General features: G+C 31.0%; 1 protein-coding gene across 2 annotated transcripts; it reads right to left on the bottom strand.

Annotated features, from left to right (window-relative positions):
• Window positions 1–2,735: 2,735 nt before the first annotated feature.
• Capa (cardio acceleratory peptide capability) lies at window positions 2,736–19,684 on the bottom strand. 2 transcript variants are annotated; one of them, XM_088237232.1, is made up of 4 exons: window positions 19,481–19,684; window positions 7,901–8,017; window positions 4,207–4,401; window positions 2,736–3,107 (listed from the first exon to the last, which is right to left on the bottom strand). In XM_088237232.1, exons 1-4 carry the CDS (start codon window positions 19,545–19,547, stop codon window positions 2,989–2,991), a joined length of 498 nt encoding a protein of 165 aa, XP_088093358.1. In that variant the 5' UTR covers window positions 19,548–19,684; the 3' UTR covers window positions 2,736–2,988. The 2 variants fall into 2 exon arrangements, with proteins under 2 accessions (XP_088093358.1, XP_088093357.1); XM_088237231.1 differs by having other exon boundaries at window positions 7,901–8,014; window positions 19,481–19,665.
• Window positions 19,685–23,111: the final 3,427 nt, after the last annotated feature.

Below are 23,111 nucleotides of genomic sequence, written 5' to 3'. Positions count from 1 at the left end.
GCATTACAGCCTCTTTGATTTCATCCATTTCAGCAGATGGGTCTATGTGTTTAATATGTAATGTCCCTACCCTACTTTATGTTGAGCTACCTGAAGATCAACCTGCACAAGGACCGAGCCAAAAAAAGAGACCTAAGAAATCGCTCTGTCATTTGTGCCCACAACTCAAAGACAGCAACACTCCAAAAGTGTGCTCCAAATCTATGAATAATGTGTCGTAATCATTCTTTAGACGTAAAAATATGTGCGAAATGCCAAAATTGTTTTTTGTAACTTGTTTTGTTTGACGCTAGAAATGTATATTTTTTCGTTAAAAGTTATAAATGAATACTCACCATAAAAAGTATTTAATTTATTTCGTAAAAAAAAAACTGGTCTAGTGATAAACAATAGTTATGATATAAGATTTTTCTTCTTGAGGGACCATGCTCCCCCACGTGTGTAGATGCGTAGCCAGAAATAGCGTGTGATGCAAAGGGTTAGAAATATTTCATTAAAGTTTGTCTGAAATACTGCGGAGAAAAAAACACCTATTTCATGTATATGTTACGTCGGTCTTGCCAGGAATCGAACCCAGGACCACAGGTGTGGTACGCAAACTAGCACTTCACTCGATTTATCTTTTTAGAGTTACCGTTGAGTCTAAAACACGCCAAGTCAAGAATTATGGTTTTATTTACACACAGAACCGTATTCTTTATCCAATCCAAGTGGTTATTATTTTTCTGTTCAAGGTGCCAGAATTCGGAATGAACCATTACTTTAAAGGATTTAGGCTGTTGATGTGATCCAGCCCCGGTTCGAGGGAGACAGAAGAAATGAGGTTGATGATTGAAGCGTGCATGTTGAAGAAAATACACTTTGTTGTGTAGTGCGAGTGTAGCGGCGATGAGTAGTTGAAGTGACTAGTACATGCTGAAACTGAGTGACTTCGTTGAGCTGACTTGTTGGACTGACTTTTCAGGCTAACTAGGCGCTACCACTCCCTGTGATCTCAATATATGCCACGTTCCTTTGTTATTCATGTCTCCATGGTGTCAATGCACCGCTCTTATCTAGACGGACGTTTCTTGTGCAATACTTTAAGTCTTGCAGAATATGTTGTATTGTATTCAATGTAAAATGATGACTTGTTTTATTCGTCGTTAATCTTTATTTCAGATGAATTTATTGCCCGTGTGTGTCATTAATCAATGGACTATGAACCCCACAACTTCATATTATAAAAAAGCACCGTCTTTGGCCACTTTTGAGAGACGCCTTCATTTTTTATTTATTTATTCCTTTTCTTTAGTGGATCATCTTCCTATCTCCTTCCAAACTCATCTGATCCCACATCCCTCACAAGTATTACATAAAAAGTTAGTAAAACATAAGTATTTTGAATCATTAGTTAAAACGTTCATGTTTTGAGTGTGTCCAGATGTTTGCAGACTGGCTGGATTTTCTCCCTAGGGAGAACAAATCACTAGACTTCCATATTCTCTTCTCTAAAATGTTTTACCCTCTCTATTGCAACAAATTAAAACATACGAAATTATCTGAAAGCTCTTTCTGCCCATTAAAAAAAAACTGTAATTTGAAAATAAATTTGTGTATTCATATTTTAAAAATGAAAGTTAAATTAAAGTTCTTTCTTTTGAGCAGACTGTTTTTTGGTTGGCTGGAAGATATTGCCGTTAGCAATAAGCCCGCTTAGGTGCATATATTTTGGGTACATAAATTTATAAGTTAAAATAAAAATACATTTTCGTAGTGATAAATGTTTATTTTATCCAATATTTAATAAATAAGAAATAATGTTTTAACAAATTACATAACTAAGATTAGTAATATTTATATCAAATTCTAGAGTTCTGTTTGCGAAAAAAATAGTACTTTCATAATATTTTAATCGCAAAGGTTTTAACCCAGCCAAAGAAAACTAGAAATTTGAATAAATAAAAATATTTTTTAGTTTACTATTTTTATATTTACAACTTTTTTATTTGATTGAATGAATTACACATTTAACAAACTAATTGAGATGATGATTTTGAAGTTTGTTTTTAATTTTTTTTATACCAGTTTGAATCAAAATATACAAAGATTACGTTTTTTTAATAGGTAGATATTATTAATTATTTTCAAACGAATTCAGTTTGCCGAAAATCATTTAAATGTCATTTTTCCTTAATCTTTTTCCTTTACTGCAGAAACGATTTGAGAGTTTATTAAAACGATTTCGTGGTAATTTTTAACCAAACGGAATGCATCAAATTTGCAAGGACAACTTTATTATATTTTATATTCATTATTCAATTCATTCATTTAATGTTTTCCTCTTTACATAAGTACTTATTAATAATGTATTTAATTTGGTTACAAAGTGTATTGTGTCCTTTTTCTTGTTCCAATCTAACACAATAAAATGTCCCATAAAGTTTGACATTTGAATTTTTTTTTGAATCGATCAAAAATACATTGCTTTGAAATTTCGATAGATAAAATATTCAGTTCATTATTAAATGAAAAGCTTTTATAGATTTTATTACATTTTTTGCTTAATTTCCTTTGATAATGTATCAAATTTAATATTAAATTATGTAACTTAATTGTTTAGACGTGGAGTTTATGTAATAAGCATTTCAATAATTAAATCGTTTATTTTACTCTGAAACGAATTCGCCAAACTTCAAAATGATGTAAGGATATTTTATTAAATTTATTTAAATGAAAATAAATATTTTTTAGAATTTTTATATTTTGTTTGCTTTAACTAGATTGTATTTTTTTAGTTTTATGAACGTGGGTTCAATTGTTTAGCTATCAAATCATTATTTCATGTGTAAGTAGGGTTCTTAATTTATTGTTAAAATGAGCGTTATAATTTTTTTGAGCCGTTGATAACTTAGTTTATGTCTGGATTATTTTTTAAGCAAATTATGTAATATATCAGACATGCCCTGTGTCGTAATCGCGTCCATTTTTATGATTCATGTAATTTATTTAGACGGTTCTCGAAGGATCCTGATCGATTGGTTCCTGTTCCATGTCTTCATCATCAGCTTGGAGTTCATCTGATTCCCTTCCAAGACGAGGAGTGAAGTTGTGTTGAGAAGACATTTCTAATAAAAAAGATTATTAATCATTTTTTTTTAAATTTAGGTGAATTAACAAATTTCATATTCAGATGAATGTAAAATGTTTTTTTTAATATATATATATACAAAAACACGTGTCTTTCGTGTATTTTTCTGAATTAATTATTTGCAAATATTTATAAGTATTTTTCTATTATTTCTGTGCTTAGGAAAAATGACATACATCTTTTTTTTCTTGATAAAAATTGATTACAAAATAAACTTTAAAATTACAAATGGTTCGTACAAACGTTCGTTTCTACCTTTCTAAATCTAATCTAAAGGATATTTTTTAAATTTTTTTATTGATTAATATAATTACATAATTGATACATGTTTTTTGTGGAGAAATATTTTATACATAATTTTAGAAAAAAATTGTTACAGTATATATCTTGACAAAAATGCGACATGTTTGATAATTGTGACGTCAAAATTTGTGACGATGTTTTATTTAAATTTAAACGGTCACAGACGAAGTTCAAAATTTAACCGAATCATGATGATAATAGAAGCGCGCTCTATGCAATGAACCGTTTTCGACGGAATTTAAAATAATAAATTTGAAAATATTTTTTTTGCTACTAATGAGTACAATTTTTTATTTTTTTTATTCGACCGTATTTTATGGACCCTTCTTAAAAAAATCTTTCCCTTGTATCTTAAAAGTTACTAATTATATACAGGGTATTCTTTAAACCCTGTCACATCCGAAACCACAATGATCAATATGGACAAGAAAACATATTAGCATATTTAAAAATATATTTAAAATAAAGAGATTTTTTGAAAATAAAACATTTAAAAAACAAATGGTTGCTTATTTCTGCAGGGGAGAGGTGAGGGTAGCGCTGCGCAGTATCAGATTCTCCCCTCTCCCTCCTCGTTTCTTCCCTGCAGAAGTAAGCAACCATTTGCTTTTTTTGATAGTTTATTTTTTTAAATTTTATTTGTTCTAAAAAACATATTTAATTTGCCAATATGTCTTTTTGCTCATACTGATCATCGTGGTTTCGGATGTGACAGGGTTTAATGAACACCCGTATAAATGTAGTTATGAACAAGAAAAAAACAAATTACCTACCTCGTAACGCAATCATGGTCCAAGGAACGTAGTCAAGCCCATTTCTCTTAGACAGTCTGCCGAGCCGGGGACCGAACCACATGCCGGTGCCTACGTCACCATTAGCGCCCCATTGTGCTCCCATGTCTTGTCCCATGGAGCGCCCAACGCGGGGAAATGGGATGAGCCCCTGTCGCTTAGAATCGCTATGAAGTTCTGTAAAAAAACGCATTAGATTTAGTTAGTTGTATCAAATTCATATTTTTATTTTAGTTTTTATCATTTCCATAGCTACCCGGTTTTATTGGTTTGACCGCCTTAGTCTCTCCGGGGTATAATTATAACAATTTGGAGAACAGAAAGAATGTATGTTTAACTACGCATTTCTTTCGATTGTTGCGTGGTAAAAAAATGTCTGTAAGAAATAAGAACCTTAAAATTATGTGGAACATTAGTTTTTATGTTCCGGATGAATGTAATTACCTTAGACAGCATCACATTCCAATATACAAAACCAACCTACCAATGGTTATGCCTGTTGGAAAAGCTATCTCTATGTTGAACAATGTTAGTTTCGACCTATACAGTTTTCACGCCTCTTAGGGAGTTTTTCGTTACAAAATTCTCTTACTTTTTTAACATATTAATCTCAAGATGTGTATACCTACGTGTAATTTTTATATACCATATTTTTTTGACTTTTTATTTTTATACGTATAAATAAAATTAGGATACTCTATTTTGTAACGTACCCACATTTATATGATTAAATAAAATGGAAATTTTAATTGAAAAATTCAATTGAATTAAAAAAATATTTAGATTCCGTTGAATCATTTTTTTATTTTGTTTTAGTCAGTCAAACTACAGGCGAAAATTTTGTTTAATGTCGTTAGCAATTTAACTCATATAAATTTAGTGCCCTTTACACCATTGGAAAAGGGAAAAGAGACGATTGAAAAATTTGTTTTAGAAGGGATTTCTAGTACCATAATATTAAATCAAATTGATTGCGACAGAAACACGAATGGTTTCTTCCCTTAACATCTTTTCCCATTGTCTGTGATTTATTTTGGTTGCGTTTTTATTATTGTACCAATCACAGTAGAAAGTAATGGGTGCGTAAGGCGAAATAAGTGTCAATTATATTAAAACATCTTTGCAAAAAACATTTTGCAATTTTTTTTTTTCATCCATGCTTATTTTCAAAGTTGATCATAATAATTATGGACAAGTATCGGGCGGTGTGGACAGATATAAAATATTTTTTTAAAGTGCGATATAATTTTAAATTAGAAATAAAGAAGCAAATGATCTGACTGTGTTGCAACAGAGATGGAAAACCTTTTTGAGAAGGGAATATGGAAGTCTAGGTTTTAAAAGGCTAATGGTCTGCCATTGGCTTTTTTAAGTAGCTACTTTACACACTGTGTAACATTCACATGTCATATAATCGAATTCAACCAATAGGTAAGCTCGGAAACTGTACTCTGCGTTCAGCGCTAAATTGAAATTGGAGTATTTCTCTTTCATATTAGCTTTTGTAGAAAAAAGCATCCACTTTAAAACGATTAAAATAAATGACAATTAAAGCAAAAAGTCCTTTCTTGAACATTAATTTTAAATGGTATTTGACAATTCCCGAGATAGAAAGTTTTACTTTTCGTCCAACGACCAGATGATGTTATATGTAATATGTCAGGATCTAGCCACATTATCTCTGCATCGAGCCGTTCTGTTTCAAAACTTGAATTAATTTGGCAAAATTTACTTATTTCTTTTTTGTATTTTAAATAAGCTTTTAAGAAAAAAGTACCCATCTCAGAACGAATTCATATTTAAACAGATCGTAATTAAAGCAAAATTTGGTATGTACCTACTTCAAAACTTTAAGATAAAGGGTCGGTAGTGTATCTTAGTGATCGCTCGGGAGAGTTTATCTTAAACTATGGTGTCATAATGAACGTATGTCACTTCAGTGCGAATAATTGTGCACCGCGGCGTCCCCGTCTCCTTGGTACATATCGATGTACCTACCCAGCACTTGAAGGTAGAGGGTCCGTAGTGTATCTTCGCAATCACTGGGGAGAACTTATCTTCAACTATACCGTCATGGTAAAGGTATGACGTTCTTAACTTCCCATTATAATCGCGGCCTAGATGCTTACATTCAAATCAAGGAGGGCTTTTTATGATTTATTGAATTTTGTTTTCAAAGGTGATTTTAGACTGAAGTATTTCACTTTCCTATTCTAGCACCTGAAGCCTGAAGCGTAAGACTGATCACCTTACCTTTATGTGACAAATGATCGAGTTACGCTGCATTTTGTTTAACAACGCTGTATTATGCTCTATGCACCACCGCGTGCGGAAACAGGAATTATGAAGACTTTATAGGAGAAATTTTATTATTGGATCAAAAGCAGGAGTTGTTGGGAATTCTAGACACAGATTAGATTACTTTTCATTCGCTGGTTTAAGTAATCACATTATAAACTGTACCAGAATCAAGTATTGTTCGATTTACATATTCGATTAAAATAATTATCGATTGTAATGTCGATACAATCACTGCTGATAGCAATCTATTGATTCGATTCGACAGTGACAATAATAAAGCCACTGTGTTATAATGTATTTCGTATCAGGCAAACACCAATAAAGGATAACGAATAACTGAAAACAACAGTTACTTAAACCTATTAGCAAATTTAATAACATTATCGAGATATTGCAATTTGGATCTGGGCCTCTAAAATTTAGTGTGTTTTTTTTGTGATTTATCTCCTTAAAATTGTTGAAAATCCTGCCATATGTAAAATAATAAACAAATGTCGTGTGAATTTAATCAATCCTGATGGTATTGCGCGTATGTCAATTTGACTACGGGAATTATTGTTAAATAATAAAAACATGTCTTCCCCACACTTTCTGTGATATCGGTCACCTTTGTAAGACGTCTTACTCCTCATTCCTTATTCGGTCTCTTAAGAAGACGCCCAACATTTGTCTTTTCATAGACCGCTGAGTGCACTTAATTTTGTGAACACTTCTTGCAGTGAGTGACATGGTTTCAAGACCGTATGTTGCCACCGGCAGAACACAAGAGTTGTAGAGTTTGGCCTTCAGATTATTTGGGATTTCTTTATTTCTTAAAACGTGTTTCAGCTTTCCAAACGCAGCTCAACTTAACGCGATTCGTCTAGGCAGTTACGCAGTTTGATTCAATTTTCCCAATTTGATTTTGTGCCCAAGGTAAATGTACTCGTCAACAGCACCAATAGTTTTACTTCCAGTACGTATGTTGATAGGTATTGGACTCAAGATCTTAGTTTCGTCAATATATTTATTTCCAGACCGATTTTTCTAGAGTCTTTGTATAATAATTTTACCATAGATTCCAGTTCATTTACCTCTTCACTTATTATTACCATATCGCCTGCAAAAAGAAGACAAATATGGCAGTGAGCGGGTCATGTGGCGAGGCAGAAGTCGATAGGTGGATCCCCAAAATACTAAACTGGAGATCCTACGAAAGTAAAAGGAAAGTAGAGAGACTGCAGAGGAGATGGACTGACGACGTCGTCGAACTCGTGGGCCATGGATGGAAAAAGAGTGCCCAGGACAGAAAAAACATGGAAAATTTAGGAAGAGGCCTATATCCAGAGTGGAGAGAAACGGGCTGATAAGAAGAAGAAGAATAATAAAAACATACCTGCGAATTCCTCAGGTGAGATTTGCCATGATTTTCCGAGTTGTGATCTCCCCACCCTTGGAAATGGAAACAAACCTACTGTCCCTCCGCGTCTCGCCTTGTAGCTCGATTGAACTGCTAAAATAAAAATAAAATATATACTAATAACATATTCGGTGGTTGTCTAGTATCACAAAATATTCAGTGGTTACCGGGTACCAACAATTGGGCTGTTCATATAGACAGAATCACGGACTCCAAATAGACTAAACAATCTTAAAAGGGGACCCAGCACAAACAAAAGTGTCGACAAGCCCCATACAGGTGGTCTGATGACATAAGACGGGTTGCAGGAAGTGCTTGGATGCAGTTCACTCAGGATAGGGAGATATGGAGATCTTAAATGAGAGTCTATGTTCACCATTGAACACGAGAGGGCTGATGATGATGAGTACTGACGACATATCAAGTGGTACCTATTCCAACTCAATACTACTCGGGGATATGACGCCAGTAATACCAGAGATAGTAATATAAAATGATTATTTTTGTCCCGAAATGTGATGTACAACTATGTTTTTAAAAATGAAATATGAATTTATTATGTACAAGATGGTTTATTGATTGATAAAGAACCTTTATGAAAAATGACAAAACCTGTTATTCGAAGGTTCAAGCAATCACGCTTTTTAACATTTACCATTTTACCTATGTTTAAAAGTCGATATTTCTTCAATACTTTCATCTGGAAATTTTCCTGGGTAAAAGTGGTAATTATAACGATATACTTCAATTCCATTACAATCGCGTTTTATGAAATTGAAAATCGAAAAAGTAGCTTGAAATTTTGACAGCAAAAAATGTTGAGTCAAACTGAAAGGATGGCCCTTATCTTTTTTATGCATATATACAAATTAACCGCCCTTATTTTTGAATTTTTTTTTCAATTTACGTCCTTAAGGTTTATAAATAAAAACATCTTCAATATGTTGAATGGGAAAAAGTTAGAAGCGAATATGTGTTTTTCAATATTCTCTGTCCTCACAATTTATGTAAACCGAAACTCAAAAATAATCATGTATACGTACATATTTAATTTTGACTAAATACAATAATTGATATCAACCTTTTGATTGTGTTCATTTAATATATTTTTATTTTTATTTATTTACTTAAGTTAGTTAATATTACATTGTATATTAAGTAATATATTTACAATTATAACAAATACTTATTAAATATTTCTTACATAACTACATTATTACAATAAACATAACATTTTTTTTTTAAATCCGTAAGTTTTCTTTCATTCTTCATTTACGAGTATGTACTCAAATCTAGCAATTTAAAACGGTTTTTGGTTGAATGGAGAGAATGTTTTTAATGTAGATTTTTGAAGTAAACAAGCTAAAATCTTTATCAATGTAGGTATATGTATTTTTTGAAAATGTTTTTTTTTCTGAATGAAAATTTTTGTCATTTATTTAAGACACTTAAATGAATAAATTGTATCTTCGCTTCTGTGGTAGATCATTTCTCTGTTAAATAAAAAACGAATGTAAATTTGTTTCAAACAAGTCGATAAATTTCGTACTTGTAAAACATGTATGCAAATAAATCAAACATTTCGGGTCGCCTTTTCAATTGTCAAATACACAAAAAATAATACTTTGTTGGCGTAATATTCAGATTTATTTCAAACAACTTTTAAGCCGCCGATTGAAAAACTTGTGTATCCATTATAGTTTAGTTTGGGGGTGGTTTTTGTCATCCCGTAAGAATTCTTTAACTTTTCCCGACAAATAGCTGTTTTAAGTTTTCCGATTCACTGGGGAGGTGAGATATTTTACAGGTAAATTGACAATACACATATTATTCGTGGCCTCGCACTCTCTATAAAACAAACGTGGGCTTTAAAATTGAATGACAATATTTTTGTTTGGTTTAGATATATTCTAGACAAACACAAAATTTTCTTCTTAATATGATAAAGAATTGATTGAAAAAGTCAACAATCCATCTGTTTATTTCAATTATCAAGCAAAAAATAAATACCAACTCACAAAGTTCACGAAATTTATATATTTAATTCACTTTTTTTTGCAACACAATAGGCTAGGATGTCCAACTGAACATATGCCGAAACCAGCCAGCCATAGAAAAGTTAAACAGAGATAATAGCACTTTTGTAAAAAGTTACAATAATCTAATCTACATTTTCTTTTTCAATTTTCAATTTGATTTATTCGTGCATATGTACATTACAAAATAAAATATCTTAATGCATACTAATAGAAATAATTAAAATAATTAAGTAAAATTAGGTATATATAAAAAACACATTAGTTCACATAATATCCAGAGAATTATATGTTAAAAAAGTAAGAGAATCTTGTAACGAAAAACTCCCTCAGAGACGTGGAAAATTTCAATGTCCAAAGTAGTATTGTTCAACATAGAGATAGCTCTTCCAACAAGCATAACCATTGGCAGGTTGGTAGTGTATATTGGAATGTGAATTTTAACTTACATAATTTTTATTACAAAATTGGTCACATAAGAGACAACTTAATTAAATTAAAATTATTACATAATATATGCAGATGCAGGATACAATACAAATCTTGTGAATGTAATCCATAGTTTATGCTGACGCTGTCTAAGGTAATTATCCGGAACATAAAAGCTAATGCTCCGCATAATTTCAGGGTTGTCAATAATACCGCGCAACAATCGAAAGAAGTGCGTTGTTAAATACACATTCCTTCTAATCTCTAAACTGCTGTAACCAAGCATACCCTGGAGAAATGGATTATATCCGCACTCCCTCATGTAGAGAAACCGAAGAAATTTCATCTGAACCTTCAACTCACACGGTCCCTAAATCATCGAGCCACTCTCGAGTCTACTTCGCACCAACATCTTCAACAAACTTCTACAATCTGTTTCGATCTGATCATGAAATGTCAGGGAACTCACAAAAGTGATGCCTAGATCTTTAACCTTCGAAATCCGCATAAGATTCTGGCCATTCATTCTATAGCGGAAGAAAAGCGTTTTGTGGGCCCTAGTTAAAGACATAATTGAGCATTTTGAAATATTCCCCATTCAGATACGTTTAATATATCCGCCTGGAGAGTACGAAAATCATCCAAATTTTTAACCCTCAAAAATAGCTTCAAGTCATCCGCGAATAATAAACAACGAGATTTTACTACAACTTTTTTAATATCATTGATAAAATACATTACAGTTGGAATGTTTTTTACTTTGACTAATGATAAATAATGTATACATTTGTTTTTTTTATAATTTAATCACGTGTTTGAGCAGTTTATGCCTAAAGTCTGTTTAACCACACAACATAAGACGTGCATTTTGCAGAAAACAGCCAGGCTTAGTAGAATTCTGATGTATGTTGTGTCATTATGTTTTGAATATATTATTTTATATTTATATTTACTTACTCGTAATTGTAAAGCATCACTTAAGTTATTTGTGATAATAACTTAAAAAATAATTTATTCATTCTATGTCCGCTCCCTAGTTGGAGCATATGGGGTCCACGAAGATCCTCCAGGCATCTCTGTCGGCTGCCAGCTCCTGCGCATCCTCCCAATTCAGGTTCGGGTCCTTTAGTTCTGACATGAACTGCCGACGAGCAGTCAGCAGTGGACGCCCAGGACGTCGAGAACCTAATGTCTTTTAAAGTAGGCAAGCGTGGTTAAGGCTCTCAGGAGGCATACGCAGTACACGGCCTAGCCAACTGTATCGCTTCCGCTTGATGACAGTTATCACCGGATTTTGCTGCGTCTGTTCTCTTATTACTTCGTTCCGCACAAAGTCAAACCACCGCACATCCGAAATTCTAGACACCTATTTTCAAAACTCAGTATTTTGCTGTTTTGGGCCCCAGTGAGGTGCCACGATTCGCATCCTTAGAGGAGAATAATTGTTATGCAGGCATTATGTAGGCGGCATTTTCACTAAGTAAATATCCGATCTCCAGACAGCCTTCATACTGTTTAATGTGGCGCCTGCTATTCCTAGCCGCACTCCCATTTGTTTTTGAAAGCTGCCATTTTCTGTAACATACCTATATACTCTCAGGTATTTAAAACTCTCGACCCTTTTGATGACTTTGTTTGACAGAGTCAGGGGATTTTGTACATCAAGGCATGAAGTGTTACAATTACAAAAACATGTTTTAAAAAATAAATGCTTTATAGTTTTAAACCTTTTTTTAGTAGGCGTACATTTTTTACACGGTGCTTTGTTGAAGGAATCCCCAGTGTATATTCCAGTGTGTATTCTTCACTTAATTATGAAAGAGCCATTATCAGGACATTTTCAGTCGTCAAGAATATTCAAACAGGTTATTATTTGAAAGTCCTTGAAGTTTTCCAAAAACCGCAGTGTCTAATATAAAATGTCTTGCAAAAAGCTCTTTTTTAATACGAGGCATCCAGCATTGTAATAGCAGTTGACAATATGACAAGGTAATTTACTTTATGAAGAAGCTGCCACCCAGAGTTGAAGAGGCATATTATTTTCATTAATGGTAATGATATTTCACCCCCACATTATAATCCGTGGATTTAAAGATTGACAGATGTAACCCCTTTCGGGAGAAAAATGAAAAATTCGCAATATATTAAATCTGGCTCATTTCGCCACCCTTTTGTTGCTCGAAGACGTTGAATTTTTCCCTTTATTTTAAGTTTTAATGTAAGCGAAGCCTTTATCTTACGTAAGAAAGGAAGTTTGAAAACCTCTAAATTATTTATAAGTATCACAGTCTAGGGAGACGAGTTTATAAGTTAATTGAAAACAAAATATATACAGCAATATGCATTGACACCAATTGAATATGTTTTTTTTTTGCATACAAACACTAGTAACAACCTTCTTTTCATGATTTCATCAATACTGATCTACATTTTACCAGAAGTTGTGAAATTTTTTATATTTCTTTTTTATTTCCATACATTAATACGCTTTTGCTATTTTGCTTTACAAATATCAACTGACGAAAAAAATTAAAAATCATTTTACCTAAATTTTTAGCAAAAGGGAGAGAAAACATTTTCAAAAGGTGATATGGAAGTCTAGGCATTTACAGGACTTGTGACCTGTCATTGTCTGTTTTTTTAATCTACCTACATCAATAAAATTTTCAGCTCTTTTATTTATTTATTTTATAAATTTATTGCATAAAAATTAGTATACATATTTAATCACAGGGAATCTTTATGAAACTAATGAATGGAAAATGAAAACGGAGTATTCTCTGTTTATAATAGTCTCCATCTAACATGGCTCAGCTTGTTCTAAGATGGAACTTTTTTATCTTTTAGATCATAAGTAGTTCGATACTAATATAACAATAACAAAACAAAAAAAAAACTAAAACTACTTAATTATAAATGCCTGGCTAATCAAATGCAAGAAATTAAACATCGTTATTATATAAATATAGAGTATATGTATGTGTCAAAAATACATGTTACTCAAACATAAATAATAAAATATAATATATACTAAAAAACAAATTTAAAAAATTAAAACATATTTTTACTTCGCTAAAGTCAACAGATGAAAGAGTTGAGGAAATGTGAATGTGAATAGACAGAATAATAAATGTAAAATAGTGTGTAAAGTGGTCACTTAAACCAGCATATTCTATTTTTCATACAGAACACATTTATAATTTTACTTTAAATATAAAAATGAAAATAACTGTCCACTTCCCATTGCACTACGGGCCAAAGATGGCGATTGAAATAGGATGTTAACAGAGTTATATTTTGTTGTGTATAAAGTGAATCGGAATTTTCTGTACGAAAATGTATATATGTGTATGTTTTTTTTTCGAAATATGTTTAACTATTGCAGGTTTCTGATGAAGATACTTCAAAACTTCAAACAAATGTACAAACTTTTGCAAAAAAAAATCTATTACATTTTAAAGATTACAAAAGGTAGTTAACAGAGTTATCTTTAATTATCTATAAAGGAAAATCAAATTTCCAATCTTTTGTTTTAACAAAATAATTTTATATAAATAATAATAATATAATAATAAGGAAATATAATTTTACTTAATAGACAATCATCTGTGTGCATCAATGAACAGCGTCATCTTGGTTTGCGATCTTAAAAGGCAACCGGGATGTGTAATGTCACCATAGTTGTTTTATCTATACATGGACAACTGTATGAAAGAGATAGAATGTATGGGTATTGGAGCAAAAATTGATAATTTTTCAGTAAGCTGCTTGTTGTATGCTGATGATGCAGTTCTGTTAGCAAGCAGCAATGATGATTTGCAGCAAATAGTCTCTAGAATATATGATGTATACCTGGAGAGCGAATTGGCGATGAACAAAATTAAGTCAAAAGTGATGGTATTTGAAAGGGATAGTGAGGTTACCTATCCTATCTGCATAATAAATGTAAACAACGAATGTCTCGAGCAAGTAGAAGAATTTGCGTATCTGGAAAGCATGTTTTCAAGAGATGGAAGAGTAGAAAAGATGTTGAAAGAAGAGTGAATGCCGGCAACAAAATGAACGGAGCCCTAAGCACAGTAATTTCAAATAAAAATATGTCAATCAAAGCTAAACTGGCAGTGCACAACGGAGTTTTAGTCCCAACACTTATGTATGGAAGTAAAACATGGAACTGGCAGAGGAAGAATGAAAGCCGAAAGAAAGCGGTTGAAATGCGATCTCTTAGACGAATGTGTGGGAAATCAATGTACGACAGGGTTACGAATGATGAAATCAGGCGAGAGTGTAAATCTGAGTCAAATATAATTGATAAGATTACAAAAGGGTCTCTGAGATGGTTTGGTCACGTAGAACGAATAGACGACGAAAGAATGGTAAAACAAGTATATATGGCGAAAATGAATGGCAACGTGAGACGAGGATGACCTAGGAAGACGTGGCATGATCAGATAAACCACAATCTTAAGTCTGGTCATGCCAAAAGCAGACAGAACCGATGGGTATGTATGACAAGATGTATGAATGTGGAAGAAGCTAGGAATGTATGCCAGGATAGACGTGTGTGGCGGTCCATTCTCTCTGCCTATCCCTACGGGAATTGGCGTGATGGTAGTAGTAGAAGTAGACAATTAAAGAACACTGCTACTTCCCATCGTAATACCGGCTTTGGATGTTCTACCATCAAAAGTGTTCTCATTATTAAGTTTATTACACCATAAAAAAAAGTCCCAGATTAAAAAAAATAATTTTTCGTAACAGAACCGTTAAGATTTTAGGGTGAACAGGTGAAGGAAATTAAAAATTAGATGTATTTTTTTGTATGGAAAAACCATAACTTAAACGATAACGAAGTTTAGATAGTTATAATTTTACTTTATTAAACATTTTTGTATGCATACAATAAACCTTTGTGACTGTAACTGACTATAGTCACATGCAGCCTAATTATATTGAGAACAGCTGGGAGGGGATTTATGTGCCTGAACATCGCACACAATGCAGACCGGCCAACATAGGGCGCTGTCAAAACGTTATAAAACAAGAACATAAAAAGATCGCCCCCAAATCATTACGTTCCATTTATTCCTCAAAAGCCATTTATTTTACAAATTTCTTTACTTCAATACATAAGTTTATTTTACATTATTTGAGACATAAGTCCCAACTTCATGGGACTAAAAGTCCTGTGTTGAGATGGGACGAGCAATTAGTTGACACAGACATATGAGTAATCGCCACAAATATATATATATAAATATTTTTTAAACATATATATGGCACATCAATAAGGTAAACAGAAAACTTAAACATTCGGAAAATCATCAAGAAGTTTCCTACTCAAATCCCTCCCACTAAAGACAATCCAGTCCTTAACTCCTTTCTCGAAAATAGTTTTTGTCCTTGAGAGCTTAATACGCTCATCTAAAATACTGAACACTCTCGGTACGATAAATGAGAGAAATCACTGAGCAAAAGTAGTACGGATTTTGGGTATGACATAATTCATGCTCTGGGAAAACCTCGTACGGACATTTTGCTGAGACCACTTCTTATTGTTCGACCAGAAGTGTGTAAGTGCTTCTTTTAGGTACATATGTCTCATGTCCATTGATTACAAATGGTTCTTATCATTAGAAAAATACTTTTAAAAATGCTTATACATTATTTTATCGTGGAACTTGTACGGAAAAAATAAAAAAGAACCTAGTAGTGGGTATTATAAGTGCACGCTACAAAGTCGTCATAATTTACTATTCCTGCCTGAGTCCAAATTTTTGTTTGTAAATATCTCTTAATAAATATAATATTCTGTCCGCACAACTAGTTGCAAAATTATTTTAAATGTGCATACAGCCTTTAAAAGAAAATTATATATGTTATTTATTTTTAAAACTAAAATTTCAGTTTACCCAAATAACTTACTGGATCAAATAATTATATTCAAATCATTTAAACAAATTTTACTTTAATACTTATGTATTTAGGGTGACTTTATTTAAATGCGTACGAGATAGCTATTTAATTGTTTTTAACGAGTTTAAAATAACATATTATGTCCTATACATATTCTAGCAAAAGTATTTTTACCGCAAACTTTGGAGCAATATTTTTCCCAAAATGTGAAATTTTTACATTTGTTAGATTATAGTGCTTTTTATGTTTACTTTTGTATGGGTACTATTGTGCACCATATCCACGCGTATACTTTAATTGTTATTATCATTACTATTTTTTTATATTTCTTGAGATATAAAATAATTGTATTGTATTTAATATACTTAAACTTTGTACCTCTAAAATAAAAAACATTTTGTTTTTAAAATTTAAAATTTTCATGTTGTTTTTATTCGTTATTTTTTTTATCGAAGTATGTTCTTTATACAAAACTGCTGTGTTAAAGTAATTATGTAACATAATACTTTTTAATTTGATTTTTTCTGTTTTTCACATTATATTGAAAGGTTTATATTCTATTTAATATGCATCTCTGTAAGGTAAACGGCACTGCGTGCCGTGTATAATAAATAAATAAATAAATAAAAAAGACCCACTTTATTGGTTTAAAACACATTAAAACTAATAAAACAACTTTTGCCTAAATTGTGGTTCTCAGTTTTTGTCGTAAACGCAGTTGATATAATATTAGTATTCCAAAGCACATGATTATAAGATAATTAATAAATTTAATTATTTTTTAAAAAAATGCAGATACAGTTATCTACAATGTTTTCTAGATATATTTAATTTATAAATTAAAGAATGGGATACGCTAGCAATTTATGACAAGGATTAATTACTGCTTTGGTTGGTGTTTTCATTTATTTGTCATTCACAGAGAAGTACGTACAATAAGTACAGTATAATGAGAATCATATATTGAAATGAAAAAATGGACATAATAGTACACCCCAATATTTTTTTAGCAAAAAATAATGCTTCATGTTTGAAATACAAAATAATAAAAATACTGAAATGAAGTTTTGACCTCCTGATTTAATAAATGTTTTCACTTAAAATATCGAATTAGAAATTTCATTGTATAAGGTACACATTATATATATAACGGATTATTATATGCTATATTTGATTTACACCTAGTAAATTTGAACATATCGTCATAGTAGAATTGATTTTATCCATGTCACCATTGCATATTTATTTAGTAAAACGCGTTTTAAAATTTGAAGTGTCATATTTTTTTTTCTGTTTTTTTTTCTTATTTATTATTTTTAAACCCCTTTCGGGTTATTTAAGAAATATTGTAAGGTCTAGTCACGTTATGTCTCGTCTAGTAAGTGAAGTCATCATGTGCTTTCTAAGGTTGATTTTAAATCTGTCTACAGTGTAATTTTTCATGAGGTAAAGTTGTGTTTAAGTCCATTGTATAGAATGGTTGATTATCGTACGTTTGTCTTTGATTTTTTTATGTGGTAGTGTTGTAATTGTTTGGTATTATATTTATGTCAAACTTGTGTGATTTTTCGTACAATTCACGTGATTTAAATATTTTTTATTTTATAAGGTAACTCGGATAGAAATGTTCCCTTTTGACTGAGTTTAAACGCATTCTCGATATTTTACAATTTATTTATCCCAAGTCACTTAAAGCTGACTTGATTCAAATCATAACTCATAAATGTACATTTTTGTTGGCAATTCTTTTTATGAATGTAATTAAATTTATTTAAAAGGGGAAACCGGTTGCAATTATTCGAAAATAACATTTTTATTTTTTATGAAAATTAATAGAACCTATGGTATGTTACATAAATAATAAATAAAAATATGAACATTTACAAAAAATAATATTGATGTTCATTGAAAATATCCACGTAAAAGGTTCGGTCCATTGATGAAATGTATTTAAGCATTGACAGAAAGTAGTTTTTTACTAAATCTATTTCTGTATTGTTTTTCTTAGGAATTGCAGTAACTATTCGTAACACCTTTAAAAGCGGCCTCTGTGGTGTAGTGGTCAAGACGCTTGACTCGCGCATGGAAGGTTCCGGGTTCGATTCCCGGTGAGAACACAAAAATTAAATTGTGATTTTTCTCAAGCCTGGTTGTTCTGTAATGTAATTCACTACTGTAATTGGGCCTTCTGGCCTGTTGTGGTGCAAAAAAAAATATATTAAGAAAAAATTGTCTCTTTTAAATTGTCTCTTTTTTTAAAGTTTGTTTTTTTTCTCTAGTTTTTGTGTCTGAAGAGAAACTCTTCGTAAGTTATTTGATTTGATAAATTTGATTTTATTAAACTAGATTCATTTTAGTGTAAAAGACCTTACAAGAATTAAAAAATATACTACATTTCTGGAAGTCGAAAAAATCATAAGTTGATCATTTTTTAAAAGCTACTGTAAGATGTCTTATTCTTGCAATCTTGCGAATCATGATTAAATATTTAACAAAAGTGATTTTTTTTCGATTATATCGTTTCACAATTCAACCCGCCTTCTGAAAATTTCCGGTTCGGAATATTTTTGCTCTATCGATTCAATTTCTGGATGCTTTTTTAAGAAATGCGGCAATCCTTGAAACAAAATACTGTTTTTATTTTAAAAGACGCAAGAATTAGACGACAAAATTAACTTTTTTATGTATACCACTATTTGATTCAAACATGCTTTTTGATGTTTTACATAATACACTAGACGTCTGTATTACGTAATAGGTTAAATTAATGCAGACTTCAATTTACAAATAAATATGTAATTGGTTGCTACTCCGGAAAACATTTTATGCCATATCGCACAATAAGTCTTGATATTTTCAAAAATATTTTTAAAGTTCAGTTAACTTGATTTTTTCACTGTTCATAAACAGTTTTCATAAAAAAAAAATTTGGGACACATAAAATTTTACTTGACTTTCAGTATGTTTACAATTTATCTGTGGTAATGTCGTTGAGGGCGAGAAGGTACATTAAAGTTAATATTTTGCAAACTTATCCTTGAGTAGAATTGGCTGTTTACAATTTTGTACTGGTAAATTCAAAACCTATTTGTTTCTGTGATTCAGATGAGAAGATTGTCGCAATATTGTGATAATATTTCTATGAAATGATAATTTTAATTAAAAAAATACTTACCGGAGCTTTGAACTGTTGCACTCGCCAAACCGACAAAAAGCACAATATATACAAAAAGCATTTTCATATCTTTAGAATTTCTACTTGTTAATTCAAAAAATAAAATGGCGTTTAATATTTCGGGTTTCAGGATCTATTTTTCAGTTGGTTTTCAGGCTCGTCCACTCGCCCCTGTTCCTCGTTCTGAATGCGCTAGGAAACTGTAAAGGCTTCAAGGGAAGCTCCCTTTATATAGTCGGTACCCGTCACAGCCTCCGGGGGTGTTAAAACACGTCTATACTGAATGTATGCATTTATTTTACCGTACAACAGGTAGATAAAAGACAGGTTAGAGGAAAAATCAATCAATAAAAAAATGTACCTCAGAATTGTGACTAAATAACGCAATTAAAAATCAACAAAAAAGGCATGTGTATATTTTATTCCTAGAGGTTCCGAGAATTTAATGATATCTTCAAAAATGTTTTTTTCGCTCTATTTATTCGTATTATGATTCATTTAATTTTTGTTTATTTTTCCAATCTGTAATTCTCTTTTAGTCAGTTTTTTTTACTTAGATTTTAAGCTGCCTATATTCTAGGTCCTTGTATATTTTCCCCTTTTTTCTGTGTCCAGGTGGATGCAGAATACAAATGTGAAATAGACCCAAAACCCTGGACACTTTTTGTAAGACTGGTCACTTTACCTTTATGCAACTGATGATTTAACTTCGCAACATTTGGTTTACCAATGCAGTGCCGTATGCATCACTGAATGTAAAAAAGAGGGTGATGTTTTTCTTTATTTTATTTTTTACCAAGCTACCTATTCATTTTAATTATTTAAAAAAAAAAAAGATGTACTTAATTTGATTACAATAATTACTTAATTTTAATTAATAAATATTGTTATTCATACTATATATTAGTAGCTTCAGATCAAGTTTTTTGTGCCTAGTGAAGTTGCTTGGAAAATTTCCAAGCAATTTAGTGATACTAATTACATTCTGTAAAACTAATAAACTGCCTAAACTAATAAAAATAAAATATTAAAGATTTCAAACAAGCATGTATGTAAGCAGACAAAAATACCACTTAAAATCCAGTTTCTAATTTTTGGAAATAACAGTTTAAAAAAAAAAAAAAATTGCTCATATATAAATCATCTCTCATCTATCATTAAAAACGATATTTTGGTCTATTTATCTACATTACAATATTATTATATATTTTTATTTTAAGAATATTTTAATTTTTAAAAAATCATATTGAATATTCTTTCTCAAGTTAAACTCAATGATCTGATATGCACTCAACTCAATAAAAAAAATGAGTTTAGTACATATTAGTTTAAATGTGTATATGTGTGTATATGTATGTATGTATATGTGTATGTACCTATCAATATTTTTATATATATTTGTAAGTTTATATTTAATTGGTCTCAAAATATGTAATTTATTACGATGTATTCAAATGTAATTGCCTAGTTTGGAACGGGGTATGTACCCTTGTTAGCTAAGCAACGTTGATGAAAAATTACATATGATAAAATGTATAAATAAATACAATAAAAACATAAAAAATCATTTTTTTAAAAACTATTTAGAATAAACACTATTTGTTGATCGATATTATTTTTGTCAAGACAAAGTGAATAAATACACAAAACTTTCTACCTGAAAAATATTTTTTTTTTTATGTTAAAATTTTATTTGTGTATTGATTATTATTTATTGTGTATTTCATCGTTACAAAAATACGTATTTATAAAATAATAATAATAATTAAATAATAAAAAATATTATTTTTAATTTCGGTTATAATATATTCGGAAACTCCGTGTGGAATGCAAGAAAGTCACTAGTTCTTCCGAACCTAACATGATAAGAAAGTTGTGATGGATTCCCGTTAAGTCAACTGACCGATCAGCAGAACTCACTGAGAAGAAGGAGAAGAGAACTTGATATGTCAAGTGATTTAAAAAATACAAAACTTAAAAAATCATATCTTTGATAATACGACACATATATATTTTTTTAATTCCCTTAGTTTAGCAGTCTATTGACAAAAAAAAACCTTAGATCTTCCTCATTGAGTGGCAAAATTAAAAGTGTAATACCTATGTCTTCAAAAAATAATTGTTACATGCCTATTCCTAAATGAGTTTGATTAAAAAACTCCTTGAGAATATCATGTAAATTTTAAAAATAAACATCATATTACTGACTCAAAATTCAAGCAAGTTTTACGTACCGTATAAACACTACATACGTCCTGTTTGAGTAAAGCCAATATTAAACTTCCTTCTCCGCCATGTGGGATTTTTTCTGTTACGAAGAAATTGCGCACGGAAAACTTAATTATGTCATGGTCCTTTGAGCAAATTTTAATAAGTCCTTTAATAGGTTATTGATTAGAACTTGTAAGTTTCACATAAAACGTGAATATTCACATCTAAAATACTCTTCAGAAAGAAACTTCAATATTACCTTTATTAATAATAACACCAATTTGAACAATATAATGAAACAGTAACTTTATGATTTTCTTGTTATCTTATTTTTCTTTCTTCTTCTTCAGTCTTATTCTCTCCACTGCTGGATAAAGGCCTCTTCCAAACGTCTTCATTCCTTCCTATCACCCGCTTTCATCATTCACGTTTTACCGGCAATGGAGGTAATGTCGTCGACCCATCTTTTCTGTGGCCTTCCAACACTTCTTTTGTTTGCCCTTGGTCTCCACTTTATTATTCTGAGTGTCCACCTGCCATCATTTTGCCATTGCCATTTCAATTTCGCTGCAAGATCCATGATATCCACGACTCCGGTTCGGCGCATTATTTCTTCATTTCGTATTCTGTCTCTTAGACATACACCAATCATCTGTCTTTCCATGGATCGTTGCGTGCATTTTAATTTCTGGCTACTTTTTTGTGTTAAAGACATGGTTACAAGTCCGTATGTTGTCACCGGCAATATGCACGATTCATATACTTGTTTATTTTCAAAAATATATTTAAGTTTGCCGAAAGCCGCCCAACTTAGCCCTATTCTTCTTGGTAACTCCGTTATATGGTTATCTTCACCAAGTTTGACTTTGTGTCCTAGATAAATGTATTCATCAACCACTTCGATTTTTTTATCGTTAATGAATGTTAAATAATGTTTTCTTGTTAAAAATCCTTTAAAATATTTTATCATTTAATTCGATTTTTACTTTTATTTTAAAATTGTTTTAAACTTCTACTGAATGTATTATTTGCTTTTTAGGTTTATTTTTTGTTTTTTAAATCTTGGGTAAAAAGAAATGCATGTTTTTAAAAAATAGTTGAACCACATTTAGATAAATATTGGATTATGTTGTTTAATTTGATAAATGATCTAATTTTTTGTAAAATGTAAATGGAGTCTAAATTGTTACCGACCATGCGCTATGTAGCTGCAAGACATGTTTTTATCTAGCTCCTCTGTATTTTTAAAATTAAAAATAATCTAAAATAAAAAAAATAAAAACAACCTTATTTTCAACAACTTTTTTTTCCTGCCGACCGGTTTCAAAGCCATACACGCTTCTTTATGAAGATTCTTAACCAATGTATTTTATCCTATTTTATTTTATCTTATTAGACTAAAGAAAAATGGTTCATTTGG

This window comes from Micrasema longulum, unplaced genomic scaffold (genome assembly GCF_059751315.1).
Source record: "Micrasema longulum isolate JH-2025_06_02 unplaced genomic scaffold, ASM5975131v1 h1tg001674l, whole genome shotgun sequence".
In the NCBI taxonomy this organism is placed as follows: Eukaryota; Metazoa; Arthropoda; class Insecta; order Trichoptera; family Brachycentridae; genus Micrasema; species Micrasema longulum.
Note: the sequence above shows the minus strand (reverse complement) of the source record. Positions and strands in the feature narration are given on the sequence as shown.

Coding starts and splice junctions, on each gene's coding strand:
- Capa (XM_088237232.1), bottom strand. CDS start 19,547: ATGAAAATGCTTTTTGTATATATTGTGCTTTTTGTCGGTTTGGCGAGT. Junction 4,402..7,900: donor CTCACCTGAGGAATTCGCAG/GTATGTTTTTAT, acceptor GTTTTTTTACAG/AACTTCATAGCGATTCTAAG. Junction 3,108..4,206: donor GACCATGATTGCGTTACGAG/GTAGGTAATTTG, acceptor CTTTTTTATTAG/AAATGTCTTCTCAACACAAC.